Here is an 18,696-nt window from a genome sequence, read left to right on the forward strand (position 1 = left end):
ACCACCAGATGAAATTTAATGGGCATTTTGAACCATCAGGTTGTACTGTTTTCTCACTAAATTGGCTTTAGTTATACAGTTTCTTGGAAACGAGCGTTTCTAAACAAGCTCTAGAAAGAGGAAGAAAAAAAATTCTGCTACAACAGCAGTTTTCAGTGAAAACCCATGGCCACAAATGTTAAGCCTCAGGTAAGTTTTGAAAGAGGTAAAACACAATTTTAGGCAAATGTTTATAAATCTCCCTCTGACAAAAACAGGAGGGAGGTGAGAGCAAAAAAATGCCCACTATTGAATGACACGTTTTTATACTTGATGGATTTGTCCATTTTTAAAATCAGAATCAATCATTCGGACAACATTTAGACTTTTTCCAAACCATTTTATGTTACATTCATAATAAATACACTTAATATAATTGCTGTGTTTGTAAATTTAAAAAAAGATGTGTTTTCTTTTAGCTGGCCACTTGGCTGTTTGCAGTGTGCTGCATATCCTTAACTGCTTTTGTACCTTGAATTTAGAGTGGTACAGTGCTTTTTAGAAGCACTTATACTGGTAAAGGTATAGTGACTTTTTTTTTTGGTTTATATAATATAAATAGAGCATGAAGAGCCTTCACATATTGGACCAAATAAAACTTTTCCATTAATGACTTACCAACTAGCTCTACACTTATCTAAAGCTATTCATTTTTTCTTCTTTTTTTTTTTTTTGTGAGGAAGATCAGCCCTGAGCTAACATCCATGCCAATCCTCCTCTTTTTGCTGAGGAAGACCGGCTCTGAGCTAACATCTACTGCCAATCCTCCTCCTTTTTTTCCCCCCCAAAGCCCCAGTAGATAGTTGTATGTCATAGCTGCACATCCTTCTAGTTGCTGTATGTGGGACTAGGCCTCAGCATGGCCGGAGAAGCAGTGCATCGGTGCGCGCCTGGGATCCGACCCCACTAAGCCACGGGGCCAGCCCCTCATTTTTTTCTTTTAACAAGTTTACAGAAGATTGAACAGTGCTATTGAGTTTATTCATACAGTCTGCACGTCCAGTTTTAATTAAAACAAAATTCAACATCATAATATTTTAGCTTGATGAGAAGTTGTTTTTGAAATATGCAAAATATATGTGGTTTTAGTCAATTGGGAAATTGTGTTTTGATGTGTTTATTGTTTTCACATGAAAAATAGGAAAAAATGCCTTTAGTAGTTATGGAGCAAGGTCAGATATTAATTGTGGTATCTCGTAAACTTTTCCAAATGACCTCAGTTTGGAAGAAAATTTACTAGAGAAACGTTATAAAGGTCGCTTAGAGAATGTTGGACGAGAGGTAAATTACAGCCCTCGTAATATAATGGGGTGGTGTGGGGCTCAGGCCGTGGAGGCCTAAGCAACACTGATCCATGGGCACCAGCACAGATCATTTTATACAGGGGAAAGTGATTAGCCAAGGTATTACAAACTAATCCCAAATACATTTTGAGTTCGCATTTGGAGAAATTTGAATTAGACTGATAAAATTAAAAATAAAAGTTAAAATTGTTCAAGATCATTTACTACCTAGTACCTTCAATTTGTTGCAGAATTAAAAGAGATTAAAAATCGGAATCTTAACCTTAAGAGCCTTAATCTCCAACTATTGTTTTGTTGTGGGAAGGGGGATACAATTTACAAATAATGAAATGTACAGGTCTAAATCCATACTAGACTGTATCAGATTTTATTTTATTTTTTCCCCCCAAAGCCCCAGTGGATAGTTGTGTGTCGTAGCTGCACATCCTTCTAGTTGCTGTATGTGGGACTCGGCCTCAGGATGAACGGAGAAGTGGTGCCTCGATGCGCACCCGGGATCTGAACCCGGGCCACCAGCATCGCAGTGCGCGCACTTAACCACCAAGCCACAGGGCCGGCCCTAGACTGTATCAGACCTGACAAATGCATGCACTCCTCAACCGTACTCCTGTTCTGCCGTTACAGTTTTCCTTATTCGTAAATCCGTGTGGATGGAATCATGGCATGTACTCGCAGCATGCTGTTTTAGAACGCATCCATCTTAGTGCTGCATCAGTAGTTTGTTCCTTTTCATTGCTGTGCGGTACTGTTTGAATATACCACAGTCTGGGTGTCCACATCTCTGTTCATGGACCCCTGGGCTGTTTTGGGTTTGGGCTGCTATGAATAAAACTGCTACAGATATTCTTGCCCAGGGGTTTTATTGTGGACACATTTTCATTTCTCTTTGATTAAATAGGAGTAGAACTGCTAGGTCATAGGATAGATGTATATTTAACTTTTTAAGAAACTGCCTGACAGTTTTCCAAAGTGATTGTACCATGTTCCATTCCTGCCAGCAGTATATGCGAGTCCTGGTTGCTTCACATTCTTGCCAGCGTTCCGTGTTGGCCATCGTTTTCGTTTTAGCCCTTCTCGTTGGCGATGTGGCGGTATCTCCTGGTGGTTTAATTTGCATTTCCCTGATGACGATTTCCTGTGCTTGTTGAACCATTCTTTTGTCCTTTTTTTCTTGTTAATTGGATAGTGAGTTGTGGGAGTCCTTTATGTATTCTGGATACACAAGTCCTTTGTCAGATTTATGTGTCACGAACCTTTTTTTCCCCACTCTGTGGCTTGTCTACATATTTTCTCAACAGTATCTTTTGATGAGGTGGTTTTAATTTTGATGAAGTCCACTTTATCAATTTTTGTTTTACAGTTAATACTTTCTATATCCTCTTTAAGAAGTCCTTACCTGTCCCAAAGTCATGAAGATATTATCTTTTTTTTTTTTTTTTTCTTTTTTAGCTTTATAGTTCAGCTTTTATGTGTAGATCCGTGATCCACTTTGAATTTTTTTTTTTTTTTTCGGTGTTAGGTAGGGGTCAAGTATCTTTGTTTTCCATATGAATATTCAGTTGTTCCAGTGCCATTTGTCAAAGAGATTTTCCTTTCCCCATTGAATTGTTTTGGTGTCCTTGTCTAAAATCATTTGACCGTATATCTGTGGATCTACTTCTGCACACTCTTCTGTTCCATTCGTATGTTTGTTTAGCCTTTGGTCAGAACTTTGTAAGTCTTGATGTCAAGTAAAATAGGACTTCCAGTTCCTCCTTTTTTCAAGATTATGTTGTTTATTCCAGGTCCTTTGCATTTCCAAATCGATTTTAGAGCTGGCCTGTCAATGTCTACCAAAATTACCCCCTAGAAATGCTCATTGGGATTTTGATTGAGATTCATTGAATCTATGGATTAATTTGACATTTTAACAATGAGTCTTCCAATCCATAAACATATTATGTTTCCATTTATTTCATTTTAATTTTGCTCAGCATTGTTTTATGTTTTTCAGTGTGGAGAAACACATCCTTTGTTAACTTTATCCCTATGTATTTTGTTATTTGATGCTGTTGTTTTGGATACTCTTCGTTTTTCAGTTTTGTGTTTTGATATTCCAGATCATCCAATGGTCATTTTTCAGTTCATTGTGCTTAATCAGACCTGTGTTTTAAATTATTTTAATAAAAATGAGTCCACCTTTCTTTTGAAACTGTTAATTTAAAGTCTTAGTCTAAAGTTTTGTTGGTAACAGTGGCAGTAAGTCTGCTGAACTGAAATTCATAGTTACAACACTGGGAAGGAATAATACATATGTCACCGAACCAAGTGGGTTCGCCTCCTGGCGAGTTAAATAAGACTCTCCACCAGTGGTAGTTGTCTCACGAAGTGAGGTATGTTTGCAGCAAATCGGAGGCCATGTGGGATCATTTCCCAAGTCATGGCATCCTGGAACAAAAGGAAGCAGGGACCTTTTATTTTGGATGGAGAATGAATATTCAAAAGGGAGAGATGGGTATTCGCTTGCACAGGCTCAGTTGGAAAACATGCTTCCATATACACTGCAGGTTATGGTGACGAGGCCTAAGCTCCTCCTGGAGAGATCTTAGTATTAACAGTAAGGCAAAGGTCATGGGCGTAGCTTTTGTGGTGAGGCGTCATCTGGTTCAGGGTGATTGGTGGTTGCATCTCATTAACATAACAAAAGGGGTAAAAAACAATTTGGAAAAACAGTTAAATGCTTCCAAACCCACCCTTGAGTTCCTCGGGGCACCTAGTCGGTGACACACACTCTGCTCTAATTCTCTCAAAGTAGGGATGAGGTGGTGGAATCTCAGAAGGAGTCTATGATTTGCCTGAGATCCTACAGCTACCGCAGAACAGCAGAACAGAGGATAGGATCGTTGAGCTTTCCTGACTGCTAGTCAAGGGCTTTTACCTCAGTGGATTCTACCTTTGGCTATATTTTAGTTAATGTCCATAACACAATAATTTTTAAAAGTTATTTTTGTGTAACTTGATTTTGGATAGTTTTTTTAATAATAACTGGAGGATAAGTAACCTGAGGTTAGGCTAGTGCAGAGGTCAGCACACTGTGGCCTTTGTTGCCTGTTTGGTAAGTGAAGTTTTACTGGAACACAGCCATGCCCGCTCATTTACTTTTGTCCATGGCTGCTTTCAGACGAAAACTGCAGGGTTAAGTGGTTGCAGCAGAGATCTTATGGCCTATACAGCCTAAAATAGTTACCATCTGGCCTTTTGCAGAAAAAGTTTGCCAACGCCCAGGCTATTGTAATCTAAACATATTTGAAATAGGAGATATTTCCTATTTAAAACCAATATTGACACAGTTCTTTGGGGAGCAGTTTATTTTACATGGCAGAATAATCTTACAACTTTGATTACATTCCTTACAGTTTTTATTAAAATAAGTGAGGGTTTTATTTTCTAAAACTGAACTATTTTTACTAAATATGTTATCAGCAGTAGTATAACAACTTTTTAGATAAAAATGTTCTCTCAGTTTCAATATCCTGTGATGAGTTTTCATGAAAAACAGTATCTCTTTAGTTATCTAAATTATTAAAATGACCAACTTCCCAATAAATTGTAAGAGAAATGTACCTAGAAGAAAATAAATCAAAGTATTTGGGAAGAGAGATGTTTAATCCTCAGAGAGCTGGAAATTATTCAGGAGGGGAGGATTATCACCTCAACCCTGCCCCTTTCAAAGCAGCATATTCATATCTATCCTACACCTTTGAAAACTTTATTTTGAAATAATTATAGACTTACAGGGAGTTGGAAAGATAGTACAGATACATCAAAACCAGGAAGTTGACGTTAGTACAGTGCATGTGTGCAGTCCTGTGCCATTTTATCACGTGTTGATTCCTGTAACCACCACCACAGTTAAGACATGGAACTATTTCATCGCAACAAAGATCAGTTTACATCAACATTTTACCAGTTTGAGTAAAGCGTTACATCAGACAATGTTATACATTTTGTTTCCACCATCAGACAATTCAGCAAACTCAAGAGAAGGAAAGTCGATGATATTTATCCGTATTTTTGCTCCTTCCCTTGTTCTTTCTTCCTGGTGTTCCAAGACTCCTTTCTTTTTTATTAAACATTTCTTTTCTGTTTCAAGAACTTCTTTAGTCATTCTTTTAGGCTAGGTCTATTTAAGCCAACAAATTCTTTTTGTTTTCCATCATCTGAGAAGGTCTGTTTCCCCTGCATTCCTGAAGGTCAGTTTCAGCAGATACAGAATTCAGAGCTGACAGTTTCTCTTTTTAGCACTTTTTGAAAAAGTTTCTGCCACTTCTCTGGCTTCCATGGTTTCCAAGGAGAAATCTATCATCTGAATTATCTGTGTCCTCTAGGTAAGGTATTGTTTCTGTCTTACTGCTTTCAAGCTTTTTTCTTTGTCTGGTTTTCAGAAGTTTGTATTATCCTAGTTTTCTTTGGGTTTATGCTGTTTGGGCTTGAATATATAGGTTTTGCAACTTGAATATATAGGTTTATGTCTTTTACCAAATTTGGAAACTTTTCAGCCATTATTTTTTTCAAATACTATTTTATCACCACCTTCTCTCTCTCCTATTTCTGGGGATGCTAGATCTTTTTGTTAATAGACCCACAAGTACTATTTGTGGTCTGTTTTCTCTCTGTTCAAATTGAGTAATGGCTATTTTATCTTCAAGTTCCTGACTCTCCACTCTGCTGTTCAGCCTAGCCAGTGAGATTTTTATTTCATTTATAATATTTTTCAGCCCTAAAATTTCCATTTGATTCTTCCTTCTATCTTCTATTTCTTTGCTGCGACTTTCTATTTTTTCATTTCTTTCAAGCAGGTTCCTAATTGCTCATTGAAGATTTTTTAAAATTTTTATGATGGCTGCTTTAAAATCCTTGTCAGGTAATCCCAACATCCATGTCATCTCCGTGTTGGTATCTGTTGATTGTCTTTTCTTATTCAAGTTGAGATTTCCCTGGTTCTTGGTATGAAAGCATGACTTTCTGCTGTATACTGGACATCTGGTTTTATGTTATGAGACCCTGGATCTTATTTAAATCCTCTGTTTTAGCAGGCCTTCTCTGACACCATGCTGGTGGGTGAAGTGGGGGATGTGCAGTGCCTCTTCACTACTGCCAGGTGGGGGTGAAGGTTCAGGCTCACCAGTCGGCTTCCTCTGACGCCCAGGCAGAGGGAGGGGTACCTCATTACTGCTTCCCACTGGAGAACGTGGTCTCCACTGATACCATGGGGGTGGGAGTGCTCATTCCTGCTGGGTAGGGGTAGAAGTGTAGGCTCCCCATGTGGCCTCCACTGACACCATGGGGTGGCTGTGCCATCAGGCAGGGATGAAAGTCTCAGCTCCCCACTGGGCTTTCTCTGCCACCAGCCCAGCAGGGACCCAGGGCAGGCCTCATTACAGCCAAGCAACAGAGGAAGTCTAGGCTCTCCAACTGGCCTTTGCTGACACAGAGTGGGGTTGGGGCCATGTTTTTTTCCACGGTGTTTGGGTAGAGTAGGGCAATTACTGTGTAAAAGTTCTTTGCCTTTCTAGGTTGGCTCTTTCCTGGTCCTTTGGCTTGCGAGAGCAGGCTTTTCTTGTCTGCTCCCATTGGTGTTTCTGGGTTGCTGGTTTCAGCAGCACCCAGTCTGAGATATATGAGGCAAAGGAAAACCCAGAGAACCCACTGTTGTGTTATTACTTGAGTCCCGAGGTCCTTAGCCAATCTGCCTTCTCTTCATTTTTCAGAGTTGTCCTATGTTTATTTTATGTATATCCAAGGTTTTTAGCTGTACTTAGTGGGAAGAATAGGGAGAAGTGTGTCTACTCCATCTTGTTCCTCCTACTTTGTTTTGAATAGTGAATTTTCTGAAAATGTAGTCCTGGAAAGTGGCTTAGTTTGCACTTAGTTTGTAAAATGGAAGCAGTTTTAAGTATTGCTTACCACATGTGAACCTTTATAACACTCCTTTTGAGTTCAGGCAAACCACTAAGGATGTGTTCAGTAGTCACTTCCCCCACCTCCGACCACAGTATCTAGTAACGGTATCAGAGTAAAGGAGTCACCAAACTGCTGGAAGTTGGAAGGCCAGATACCTTAAATCAAGACAAAAGTAAAATCAAAGTTTTAAAAATCTCTAAACTTTTTAAGTTACACAAAAATATCTGTTGGCTAAAATTTTGCAATGATAGTTATAATACTGTAATTCTTTCTCTCAGCTAAATTTTTAATAGTGGTCTTTACATGAGCAAATATAGGGCCCATCAGATACTAAATTCAGTGTCAGCTAGGACTAGGAATTAGTCTTATCTTTTAATCTAATCTATTAACTCTTGCACTCAACAAGAGCAACTTTATCATAACGTCATAATTCTTGATGTCTATGGAAATGTGATGCTCTTGAAGTACCATCAATAAAGCAGATGTTTCACAGTGGTTGTGATTAATTTGTGCTGATCTTGATAGCACCATGCTCTTGTAGCCAAAATTTACATTTGCAAGATGGTAGAATTTGAGAGATGGCTTATTGGTATAATCAGGAGAATGGCAAAGAAATAAGCTAACTGGGCTATATAAAAACTAAATCAATGGAGACCACACAAACTGGGATATAAACTAGCAAAAACTGCATTAAATGTATTATATTAAAGAGCACATTATTTTCTTCCCAATTGGATGGCAATGGTCAAACAATCTGGTATTATTCTTCTTTCTGCTTCCCTATATTAAATAGTGGAATCTACATGAGTATCTTTTGGAGAAGACATCTAACTTCCTAGTTTCATAAGGTGAATGGTTTAGATCACAGGTAAGAGATAATTTTTATGCCGATACAGCAATGAAAGAGAAATTAAATGATTTAACTTTTTAAAATGCTTTTTTCCTGGTTAAAAAACACAAATTCTAACAGTCATTCCACAAGACTTTTACCACCAGGGTAGTCTGAACCCAGCCCTAGGTGAGGTTGTCAACAGCTGTGTCTCTCCAAATGGGTCTCAGAGCGAGGCCCCTGGGCTCGCCTGGAACACGTGTCCTGAGTACAGAACCCTGATGCATTTGCAGAGCTTTAAGCTCTTGCTCAGTTTTCCCCACAAGCAGTGCATTCTTTGTGTTTTCTAGATAAAGAAACCCAACACACAACAAGATCGCTTTCAATGTTAAAATTTCAGCGACTCTCAAATTCACCATGCGTTGCTTCCAAGTTCCTTTTTGGGGAGCTGAGATAAGTTTTAGCTCAACAGTTTTAATGCGATGGACTTAGCTGTCTTCCTTATCCCACGTGTTCAATAGAAGCAGGGAACAATACTGTCCCTTTGAGATGCTAGTAGCGTTTAAGTATCTTTTCAAAGACTGGTATAAATTCTCTGAGACGTTTTCTTTTAAAAGTATCCTTCCTGATTATATCTTTCTTATCCTCATTTAAATCATCCAGCTGAAATTGGGAAGGAAAAAACCATCCTATGTAAGTAAAGAAATCTACCACCCAGCTTGACAAAGTATTATTGGGTAAACAAGAGTAGACTTTTGTGATGAGTACTTAGGATTTATTATTAATTGTATATTTAAAATGCTTAATATTAAAAGCCTCCTCCTTTGAGCTGTTAAGAGTAAATCTTGCTGATCTAATTTCTCAAATATTTTGTATAAACACCATATTAAAGCAAATCCATGCCATAATTTCCTCCCAACTTAGATGAAATCACTTTATGAGGAAAGTCTCATAAAGAGACTTTTTGAGTCTAACTTTAAAAAATCCCGAATGACATTTTTATTGGTACCACATTAAATGTAACTGAGGCAGAACTAACATCTTTATGATGAAGAATCTCTATCCAGGAACATGGGCTTTCAATTTCTCTAGTTCTATTTTTGTATCTTGCAGTTGTATTTGAGCACTTCTTATATAAGTTTTGCAGATTTCTTGCTAAGTTTTTTCCTAAGTAGTTTCTGTTTTGGCTTGTTTTTTGCTAGTAAATAGGGTCTGTTCTCCATTATTTCTTCTAACTCGTTATTTGTACATATGAGAAATATTATTTCTATATTTAATCGAACATCCTCTACTTTACTAAATACTCTGTAGTTTCCCACAGATTCTTTTGGGTTTTGCAGATATATAATCATATCATCTACCTAAATAGTAATTGCTTTAGTCTTCCTTTCTAATTTTTAGGCCTCTTGCTTTTATCATTTGTTTTACTTTTTAGCCTAACTGTGTTGGATACAATACAATGTTAAATAATGGTGGATATACAGTCATACATCACTTAACAAGGATACTCTGAAAAGTGTGTCATTAGGAGATTTCATTGTGTGAACATCATAGAGTGAACTTACACAAACCTAGATGGTACAGCCTACTACACACTTAGGCCGTATGGTACTACGCTTATGGGACCACCATCATATATGTGGTCCATCATTGACTGAAACATTATGTGACACATGACTGAAGTGCCTCCTAATATTGTTTTTGACTAGAACGGAAGAACCTCTAGTAGTTTCCCAAGTGAGTAAGATGCTGGCTTTGGGAATATATGTGTACACACACACACACACACACACACACATCTTTTGAGAATTATTATCCATTCTCATTTAATTGTTTTTAATATGACTAATGAATTTTAGTCAAATGCCTTTCAGTATCTATAAAAATTATCATATAATTTTCCTTTTTAGCTCTATTAATATCATGAACTATATGAGGAGATTTCCTAATATTCAATCACCTTTGCATTCCTGGAGTAAACCTCTCTGAGTCACTGTTAACAGTCAGGGTAGGCTAGAATAAGCTGGAGTAATAAATGGCCTGCAATCTTAGGGACTTATAAAAGCTTATTTCTCCCTCATGCCACGTGTCCCCTTGTGGGTCGGCTGTAGCTCTGCTACACATCATCTTGATTCCAGAACCCAAGTCCTTGGAGTAGCGGCCACCTGGAATTTTACTGATCTTAGGGAAGGGACATGGTGAACCAAAGGCTGGCACTTAAAAGTTGTACTCAGAAGTCTTGCATGTCACTTCACTCACAACTAACTGGCCAAAACGAATCACACAGTCACACCTAAGTTCAACAAGGCAGGAACGTATAATCTTCCCATAGAGAAGACCACTGTAAGGGAGAGCACCAAAATATTTTGTGAAAAATAATACAATATACCGCTTACTATATGTCATTTGATTCAATTTGCTAATTTTTTTTTTTAAGGAAGATTGGCCCTGCACTAACATCTGTTGCCAATCTTCCTCTTTTTCTTTTTTCTCCCCAAAGCCCCAGTACATAGTTGTGTATCATAGTTGTAGAGCTGTAGCTCTTCTGTGTGGGACGCCACCTCAGCATGGCTTGATATGCAGTTGAGTAGGTCCATGCCCAGGATCCGAACTGGCAAACCCCGGGCTGCCAAAGTGGAACGTGAAAACTTAAGCGCTACGCCACTGGGCCAGCCCCGCTAATCTTTTATTTAGCATTTTGCAATGACATTCATAAGAAAGATTGGTCTATAGTTTCTTTCTCACTTTATAAAAATAATTTGGAAGTAAAAAATTACTTTCTTATTAAGTCTGGAAAGTGACTGACACTAACGTGGTAGCTAAATTTAAACGATAAGCATTATAGTTACGTGGAGGAAAAATAATTTCTGCCTTGAAGGCTTATTATTTAATAATGAAAGGCATTTAATATACCACATGTGATCTGTGATACATCCCTGTGTCTGAGAGGCATGTTTTTAATATTTTCATCTCCTGTTTTTCTACCCTGGATCATAAAATGCCACAGTTCTTCTGTACACGTTCCTGACAGTACTTTCAACTGAGCAATTCTGCAGAAGTCAGCTGAAAGGCAAGCCTGGACTATGTACTGGTTACTAAGGAGACAAGAATCTTCTTGTGGATGGAGCCCGAAGGTTTTCCTATCACCCTCCTGCCTCCTCCTTGACCCACCCGGTCATCAGGCCTCCTGTGTATACAGCGTCTTTTGCCCAAGCATCCCAACGAACGGTATAAACATTGCCTCACCTGTAAGACAGGCGATTGGTAAATATTTATTCGTATTTTTCATATGGACAAACTGAAAACACCAAATTGTCAAGTGGCCTAAGACTGCCTACCTTCAGAAAACCCTCTAGAGCTGCTATCTATTGAGCATTTCCCTGACCTTTCCACTATGCTGAGGACAGAGGCCACCATCTGTCAAGTTCTGGCTGTTTCCTGTATATGTAATTTATTTCGCTTCATCTTGCTGTATGCAACCTTACCAAAACTAGGAATAATAAAATCTTGTCTTACCAGATATTATTAAATTCCTGGATTGGTGAATGGGGATGGTTGGAGGAAAGAAAGGTAGGAGGAAGCCAGTTCTAGAAAAATGGGATAAATGACAGTGAAATTTGTGATTTATTTGAAAGTCGTACAGGTCTTGTCAGGACACATTCAGCACAGTCTCTTAAACCTCCATTAACGGTAGAATCATAGACTTACTCCAGAAACTATGATGGCCACAAGCTGCATGCAAAATGCTAACAGTATGGCCAACTTACCTTTCCAGGGCTTTCTTTTACTGTATCTTTAGCTAACCAATATACTGGCCAAATTGGATATCTTATTTCTGGGGGATAGCTCACATTTCCCCCTGCTGAGGCCTTTTTTTATGTTGTTCTTTCTACTTGCACTCTCCATGCAGCCTGTTGAATTTCTCCTAATGGGTTTCTCTCTATATACCATTTTAGCACCATTGCTTGAAACTCTCTTGGCACAGTAGAATAATCCTGTTCCTCTCCAGCCCCTCCTCGCCCACTCGGCACACTAGCTGGTCAACAACTGCAAGTGGTGACCGTGCCACATCTTTATAGAAGAGGCACATGGGAGTCATATTACCATTTGTTGGCTGTGATCTCTCTTCCGCGGTCTTTATAAATCTATACTTCTCACAATTCTAGTGAAGCCCCCTCTCCTGTCACTGGGCTGTCCTCTCTCTATTATGGAGTGAGCTGGGGGCATTGCTCCAACTCTGCTCATGGTGAAAAGTCGCCTTTTCCTGTGATTACACTGTGCACTATCCAGGATGTCTTCAAGGTAGTTAATGGGAGTCAATGGCTAATTCACAGTCATTACCACATATACAGGAAGAAGTGGGCTGCAAATACACATCATTGCTGTGCTTAAAGAAAAGAAAAGACGATGTCAACTGCAATGACCAGGTTCTGGCCTGCTCACAATCACCTATGAAGGCATTAATAAGTACACACGTGAAGTAAACTTAACTGGAAAAAATACCCAAGATGATGCCTTTCAAATGGAAATCAAGGATCTTTTCACTACATAATACTGTTTCCAGTTAGTTGGGTTAGAAAAGCCTCTTAATTAATTCAAATTCTACAGAAAAATTGTCACTTACTTCAGAAGAGATGGCCCACCCAGGCCCTAGTTTTCCATGATTTGGCCACAGCAAGGACAAAACGAGCCAACGCTGAAAGGAAGTTAAGAGTTGTCAGAGAACAGTCAGATAGGAAGCAACACACAGACTGACACGTGCACAACAGAACTATACGTAATTGTTAAAGAATAAAGCAGCACAAAACTGTGTGGACAGAGTTCTACCATTTACCTTAAAAGATTGTATAGATTGTAATATTTATCAATAAACACACTGGCAAAAGTGCTCTCAGGGAAAGAGAATTTTCACTGTGCAAGCTATTCAAAGAATATATATTTTTAAAGAAACAAACTCCAGAATAGAGAAACTTCCAACGATTGAAGGTCTCGTACCCTACTAGCATGTTGAAGCTTAATATTTTCTGAGAGGCTTCTCTCCAATGAAGAATGTAGGGAAAGAGCTCATGAATGTCCTTGATCGTAGGCAATTATAACTGCAGTAAGCCTAATACTAAGAGGGTTAAACGGCCTTTTCAAAGCAAAAGTACCAGATTTCTGGTTTTTTTCCCTCTGGTGCTCAGAGGGAAGGAAGATCTTCGGCTTCATAATACTATCTCCTTATAAGACTAATAAAACCTACAGGTATGAATCTCTAGTATGTGGTTCAGTTGTTTGGAAAGCAGAAGGATGAGGACCTGTTAGCTTTAAACTGACTTTCCTATGTTAGTTTACATATGCTTATGTACACATATAACTATTTTAAGCTTTCCAAATGTTTGGATTAAAGTAGTTATTTTGAAAATCTTCAATTGGGCAGACAGTCGGTAACTAAAACAGAAACAAGAAAATGAAACAACAAACAATGAAGCAAAACCAATGTTCCAAAGTGATTGAGAACTTCCACAAGCTACTTAACAACATGAACGCAGGTGGAGCAAGTGGCGTGTTCTTCCTCTGTGCTCTACTATTAACAATTGCAAACCTCCCCCGTGCTAGGAAAGCCTCGGTCTCCTTGATGGAGCTGAAAACTATGGGGAGGGTGTGGAGAGAGGAAACGAACAGAAAGAGATGAGAACTAGCAAAAGTCAACAAACATTTTATTACAAATACTGATTCCTTTTATTCTGTGCTTTGCTTTTATACAGAGAACTTTCAAATAAATTCTTATAAACTTAGAGTGAGTTTCTTTCTGATTAAATTAAAAAACCACAATAGTGTCCGTTGTGGTCAAATTAGAATTATACCAGAATTACCATATGCCAGCACATACAATCCCACTCCTGGTGGCTGGAAACCTGGCTCACAGCCATGGAGGGCACACGGTGATGAGGGAAGGCCGTGCTTGGACACAGCTGGGTCTTCCTGATCACCTTTAGTCCTTTTTGACTTCAGCAGCATTCTCCCCACTGAACTTGAACACAGGAATCTGCTGACCATCCTTGAGCTCTAAGACGACCTCCTGAAGGTGCCACCTGATAAAAGAAATCAAAAGAACGGAAACCAAAACTAAGCTCACAGATACACAGAACAGATGGGTGGTTGCCAGAGGTGGGGGTGGGAGAAATGATTTTGGTTTTTTTTAGTTTAAATAAATTAAATAAAAATATTAAAAAAAAAAAAAAACAAAAGGAGATTTGGGAAGTTAACAAATAATTGTAATTTAATATTCTTCCAAATAACCAATGAACCAAAGAAAAACTTACAAGGAAAAGTTTTAAATATTTGATGATGAATGCAAATGAGAACACAGGATACTAAAACCAACGAGATGCAGTGAAAGCAAGAAGCAGGAAGGAAATAATATAATGGAAATAAGTGAGAGAATAGAAAAACAAGAGAAATAATCAATGAATCAAAAGTTGTTTATAAATTAACAGACCATTAGCCAGACTGACCAAGAAAAAAAGAAAATATATTTAATTATTCAAATCAGTAAAAAAAACCAAGTATAGTCTCTAATCAAGGGAACACTGAGGCAAAAGACATGGTCAAAAAGGAAAAAAAGCAGTTGTTTGGAATAATGTCTTAAAATGTCTTAAACACTATTTTATGTTAGAGCTATGTTAACATAACATTTCAACATTTTATTATGGGCACTTATTACTTAACCAGCATCACTGTTATGGCAAGTTTAACAATGAAGGAGTGACAGCGAAGGGAAGGGGCATCAGGAAAGAGAAGGAGCAGTTTACTCCCCATGTCAGAAGGCACATCGTCCTTCAATTCCCGGCTGGACCCTGGCCAGCTCCTCCACTAATCCCAGGCTCAGGGGTCAACGAGCCCCGGAGAAGCCAGGGGGCGCTGCCTAGAGCTGTCTGCTCCTTGTGTCCTCAGGAACTAAAACAAATCCCGGCTAAACAGCAAACATCTCTGAGAGAGGCTTCCCGTGGGGGAAGTGTAGCTATTGGCAACCAGACAAGAAAGGCCAATTAACAGGGTGGAGAGCTCATATAAAGAATGTGATGAATAATGCTGGAACAGAAACCCATGCCTTCATTCATTTGTAACGACTGAGGCAGTAGTGTTAGAAGCTGTAACATACCATCAAATTATCATAGACCTGGATCACTATAACTGTAAAGTTCTTCAAATTCAGCAGCATAAGGAGAGGATGATTCAGCAGATTGCATCGGACAAAATGTCTGGACTGAGCTAAGAGCCAAAGCACTGGCTTGGTGCCCAGGCCATGAAACTTTTCAATCTTTGAAAAACTAATTCTTGTTACCACAATCATATAACTACAGATGAAAATGGGAATTAGGACAGTTTCCATCAGAAGGTTCTCCTCCTGTCCCCCCAATCCCACCCACCTTCCCATAATACCTCTTAAAGGGGGCATCTCTGGATGAGCTGACATAGAGATGGCCCTCTGACTTGGATCCAGAAACAGGAATCTTCAACTGGGAGTGTAAAATGAGAGATATAATTGGACGTGGTGTTGTCCTCTCAAGAGACGACAAAACAATGCTCTCTAGAGCTAACCTCATAAAATCCAGTGATTATCCACAGAATCTGGTTGTTTTCTAACTTAAGCCTTGCTGGAGAATTCACCTAATTTTTCCATCTGTCTTCTTCCCAATGTCCTGCCCTTCTGTGGATGGTTTGAGGAGGTCAATGGCAGTCCTCCTATTTGCCAATGAGAACTTTTATGCACCAAACTCAATGCCCTTGGTATTTACAGTGATTATTCAAAAATCCTCTGTTAAAAACAAACTACTGATATATGCAACAACATGGACAAATTATCAAAAACATGCTGAGTGAAGGAGACTTACCCAAGAGTATATAATGCATGATTCCATGTTCTAGAACAGGCTAAACTACGCTGGAAAAAAATATCAGAAAAGCGATTGCCTCTGGAGGGGCTGGGGGATTGAGTGGACCAACTGGGAACACCATGAGGGGACTCCAGGGTGATGGGAACAGTCCCCATCTAGACAGGGGCTTCAGTTACACAGGTGGATGCCTTTTGTAAAATTCATCAGCATACGGATATTTGAAAATAATAAGATGGGGGGCCAGCCCGGTGGTACAGTGGTTAAGTTCGTGCACTCAGCTTTGGCAGCCCGCGGTTCCTGGGTTTGGATCCTCGGTGCAGACCTGCGCACCGCTCACCAAGCCATGCTGTGGTGGCATTCCATATACAAAATAGAGAAAGACTGGCATGGATGTTAGCTCAGGGCTAATCTTCCTCACCAAAAAAGAAAGAAAATAATAAGATGGGCTCATGTAGAGATATGGCTAGACGAACAGGTAAGGAATAAAGCCAACTGAACAAAATATTAATTGTAGAATCCAGGTAGCAGCTATATGGGTACCACAGCATCAATTCTTTTATCTTTTCTGTATGTTTGAAACTTTCCATAATAAAATAGAAAAAAAAAGACAACAAAAACAAGGCCATTGTTTAAAATGGGGAACTATTACCAGCAAATTGGTAAATACTTTGATCCGGACTATAAAGAACAGGCTTTAAGGAAAGCACATGAAGGCTCATTTGGGAAAGATGACGAGTTCTTGGTTAGTTCTTCGTCACCAGTCACCGCAGACTGGGCTCATTCCCTGCGGGGCATGCTGCCAGATGCTGCCATGCCCTGAGCCAGGGGACGCAGCCTTGGAGCCTCAGAGGGAGCTGCTGTTTGCTCATGCTCCTATTTAGAAAAATACTGAATGCAGTATTTTTGGTTTCTGAGTGAAAACTAAAGACAGTTTGAGCCTCGTGAAGGAGACACAATGTGGTAACCAGGAAGCCCGTCCTCAGGCACCTCCCAGGGTGCCCTCCTATGACACAGGTGACGGCCAAAGTACTTCCATGGGCTGAGATGGCATATTTCACCCACTCCAAATTGCCACCTAGAGAAAACACCGCTTTGGTACACACACATTTGTGTTTTCCAAAATTCTCTCTCTCTTTCATTTATTTAAATGCACTTTAAAGAAGACACAGGCTTTGGGATGGTGGCTCATACCCCGAGTGGACGCGTAGTCACCTAGTCACTGAAACAACACTTCAGAGTTCCACTTTTGGAATCAAGCTATAGCTCTTCTCAGGGGATTATAAAATTAAGCAACAGAGCACACATTGAGCATCTCTGCATGCTAAAAGAAAACCAAAAAAAAAGGGGAAGGAAAGGGCAGAAGTAAGTAGGGTTCTGAAGAAGAGCAAACATCCTGGGGTCAATGTCTGAACTCGGGGCAGCTGCCCCTCTGTGAGTGGAAGAGGCATTTCACAGGCCAGACGGGGCTGAAGGATAAAGCAGGAGTGCCTGGGACCAAAGTCTTGGTGGTTAGTGACTATCTCACACACACACTTGGAAAGAAACCCTTCAACATGACAGCTGCCTCATGAACAACCGAATCTTCTCACCTCTGCATCAAACAAAGAACTACAAACAGGTGACTTTGGGATAAGACGGCATGTGTTGTATACAGGCATCCTTACAACAAGCTTATCATAAAGGAAGGAAGGAAGGGAATAACCTGGCAGAATATCAAACATACTCCTTACACTGGAAGACCAAGGGCTGGGGCAGCAGGTGGCTCTGGGGCAGCAGACCGTGAACTCCTGCCACTGTGGAGTCACAGTGTTTGGCAGCAGCAGAGGCCCAGACCCAGCGCCACAGCCAACACCGTCACGGTGCTGCCAGGGGCCCTGGGCTGCAGGGAAGCCCAGGAAGAAGGCCCCTCCGCACCAGCTGGCATGTGCTAGAAGACTGGGCCAAAGTGAAAGTTGGACCTGCCCAGAGGAGGTTCCCCACCAAAACCACTATGGCGTCAGCCATTCATGGGGGTACCAGATCAAGGAACGGATGCTGCATCAACCTGCCCTTAGCAAAGGCAGCTGCAGTTTTCCTGAGCACCGAGGCCAGGCCCCGTGCTCTGTGCTGGGAGACAGTGAACAACCAGACCCAATCCCTGGCCTTTCCAAGTTCTCATGCTCTCGGGGATCCAGCCAGGTGACCAGAGATGGGGAAATAGAGAGGAGCCACCACACTGTGAGGGATTTGGTGACCATGCACATAATGCCATGTGGTGCTGAGTGGGCACTAAATACATGTCTTCCCTTTTCTCCTCCTGGGCTCCTCTCACTCAATGGCACTGCCATCTTTCCACTCACTCATGTCAGACATTAGAGTGTCACCTTTGACCCACCCACTCCTGATATAAAACTGTTACCAAGTCCTATCACCTGGCCACAGTATCTGTCACCTGGCCACCACGACAGCCTCCACAGCCATTTCTCATTTCTCCAGGTCACAGCACTGGTTCATGCTCTCACCACTGCACACCTGCATGGCCACACTGCTCTCCTAAAGGGGGTTCCCTGCATCCAGTCCCTGGCAATTGCCAATCTTCGTGAATTTACCTTCTTTCAAAACCAGATCGAATATTTTTATCAGAATACTTGAGCATGATTGCTTTTGTAGTTAGAAAAAAATCCCAATAAAACTATTTCCATTAAAATAATAAAAACAACAA

General features: G+C 40.1%; 1 protein-coding gene and 1 long non-coding RNA gene across 13 annotated transcripts in view; both read right to left on the reverse strand.

Annotated features, from left to right (window-relative positions):
- Positions 1–4,673: 4,673 nt before the first annotated feature.
- On the reverse strand, positions 4,674–13,000 carry LOC147918110 (uncharacterized). The gene is made up of 3 exons (XR_015553804.1): positions 12,740–13,000; positions 11,632–11,702; positions 4,674–7,441 (listed from the first exon to the last, which is right to left on the reverse strand). It is a non-coding gene; the product is annotated as an uncharacterized LOC147918110 (long non-coding RNA).
- Positions 13,001–13,797: 797 nt separating this feature from the next.
- The window catches only part of COA1 (cytochrome c oxidase assembly factor 1), a 100,682-nt gene continuing 95,783 nt past the window's right edge, over positions 13,798–18,696 (reverse strand). For all 12 annotated transcript variants that reach the window (XM_087436803.1, XM_087436363.1, XM_087432734.1 and 9 more), the window contains 2 exons: positions 15,541–15,617; positions 13,798–14,189 (listed from right to left, as the gene is read on the reverse strand). In XM_087436803.1, the coding sequence (XP_087292929.1) occupies positions 14,090–14,189; positions 15,541–15,617 (177 nt within the window). In that variant the 3' untranslated portion in view covers positions 13,798–14,089. The remainder of the gene's footprint in view (positions 14,190–15,540; positions 15,618–18,696) is intronic.

The sequence above is a fragment of the Ceratotherium simum genome, chromosome 1 (genome assembly GCF_057802395.1).
Source record: "Ceratotherium simum simum isolate JZ-2026a chromosome 1, ASM5780239v1, whole genome shotgun sequence".
NCBI classification, from domain to species: domain Eukaryota; kingdom Metazoa; phylum Chordata; class Mammalia; order Perissodactyla; family Rhinocerotidae; genus Ceratotherium; species Ceratotherium simum.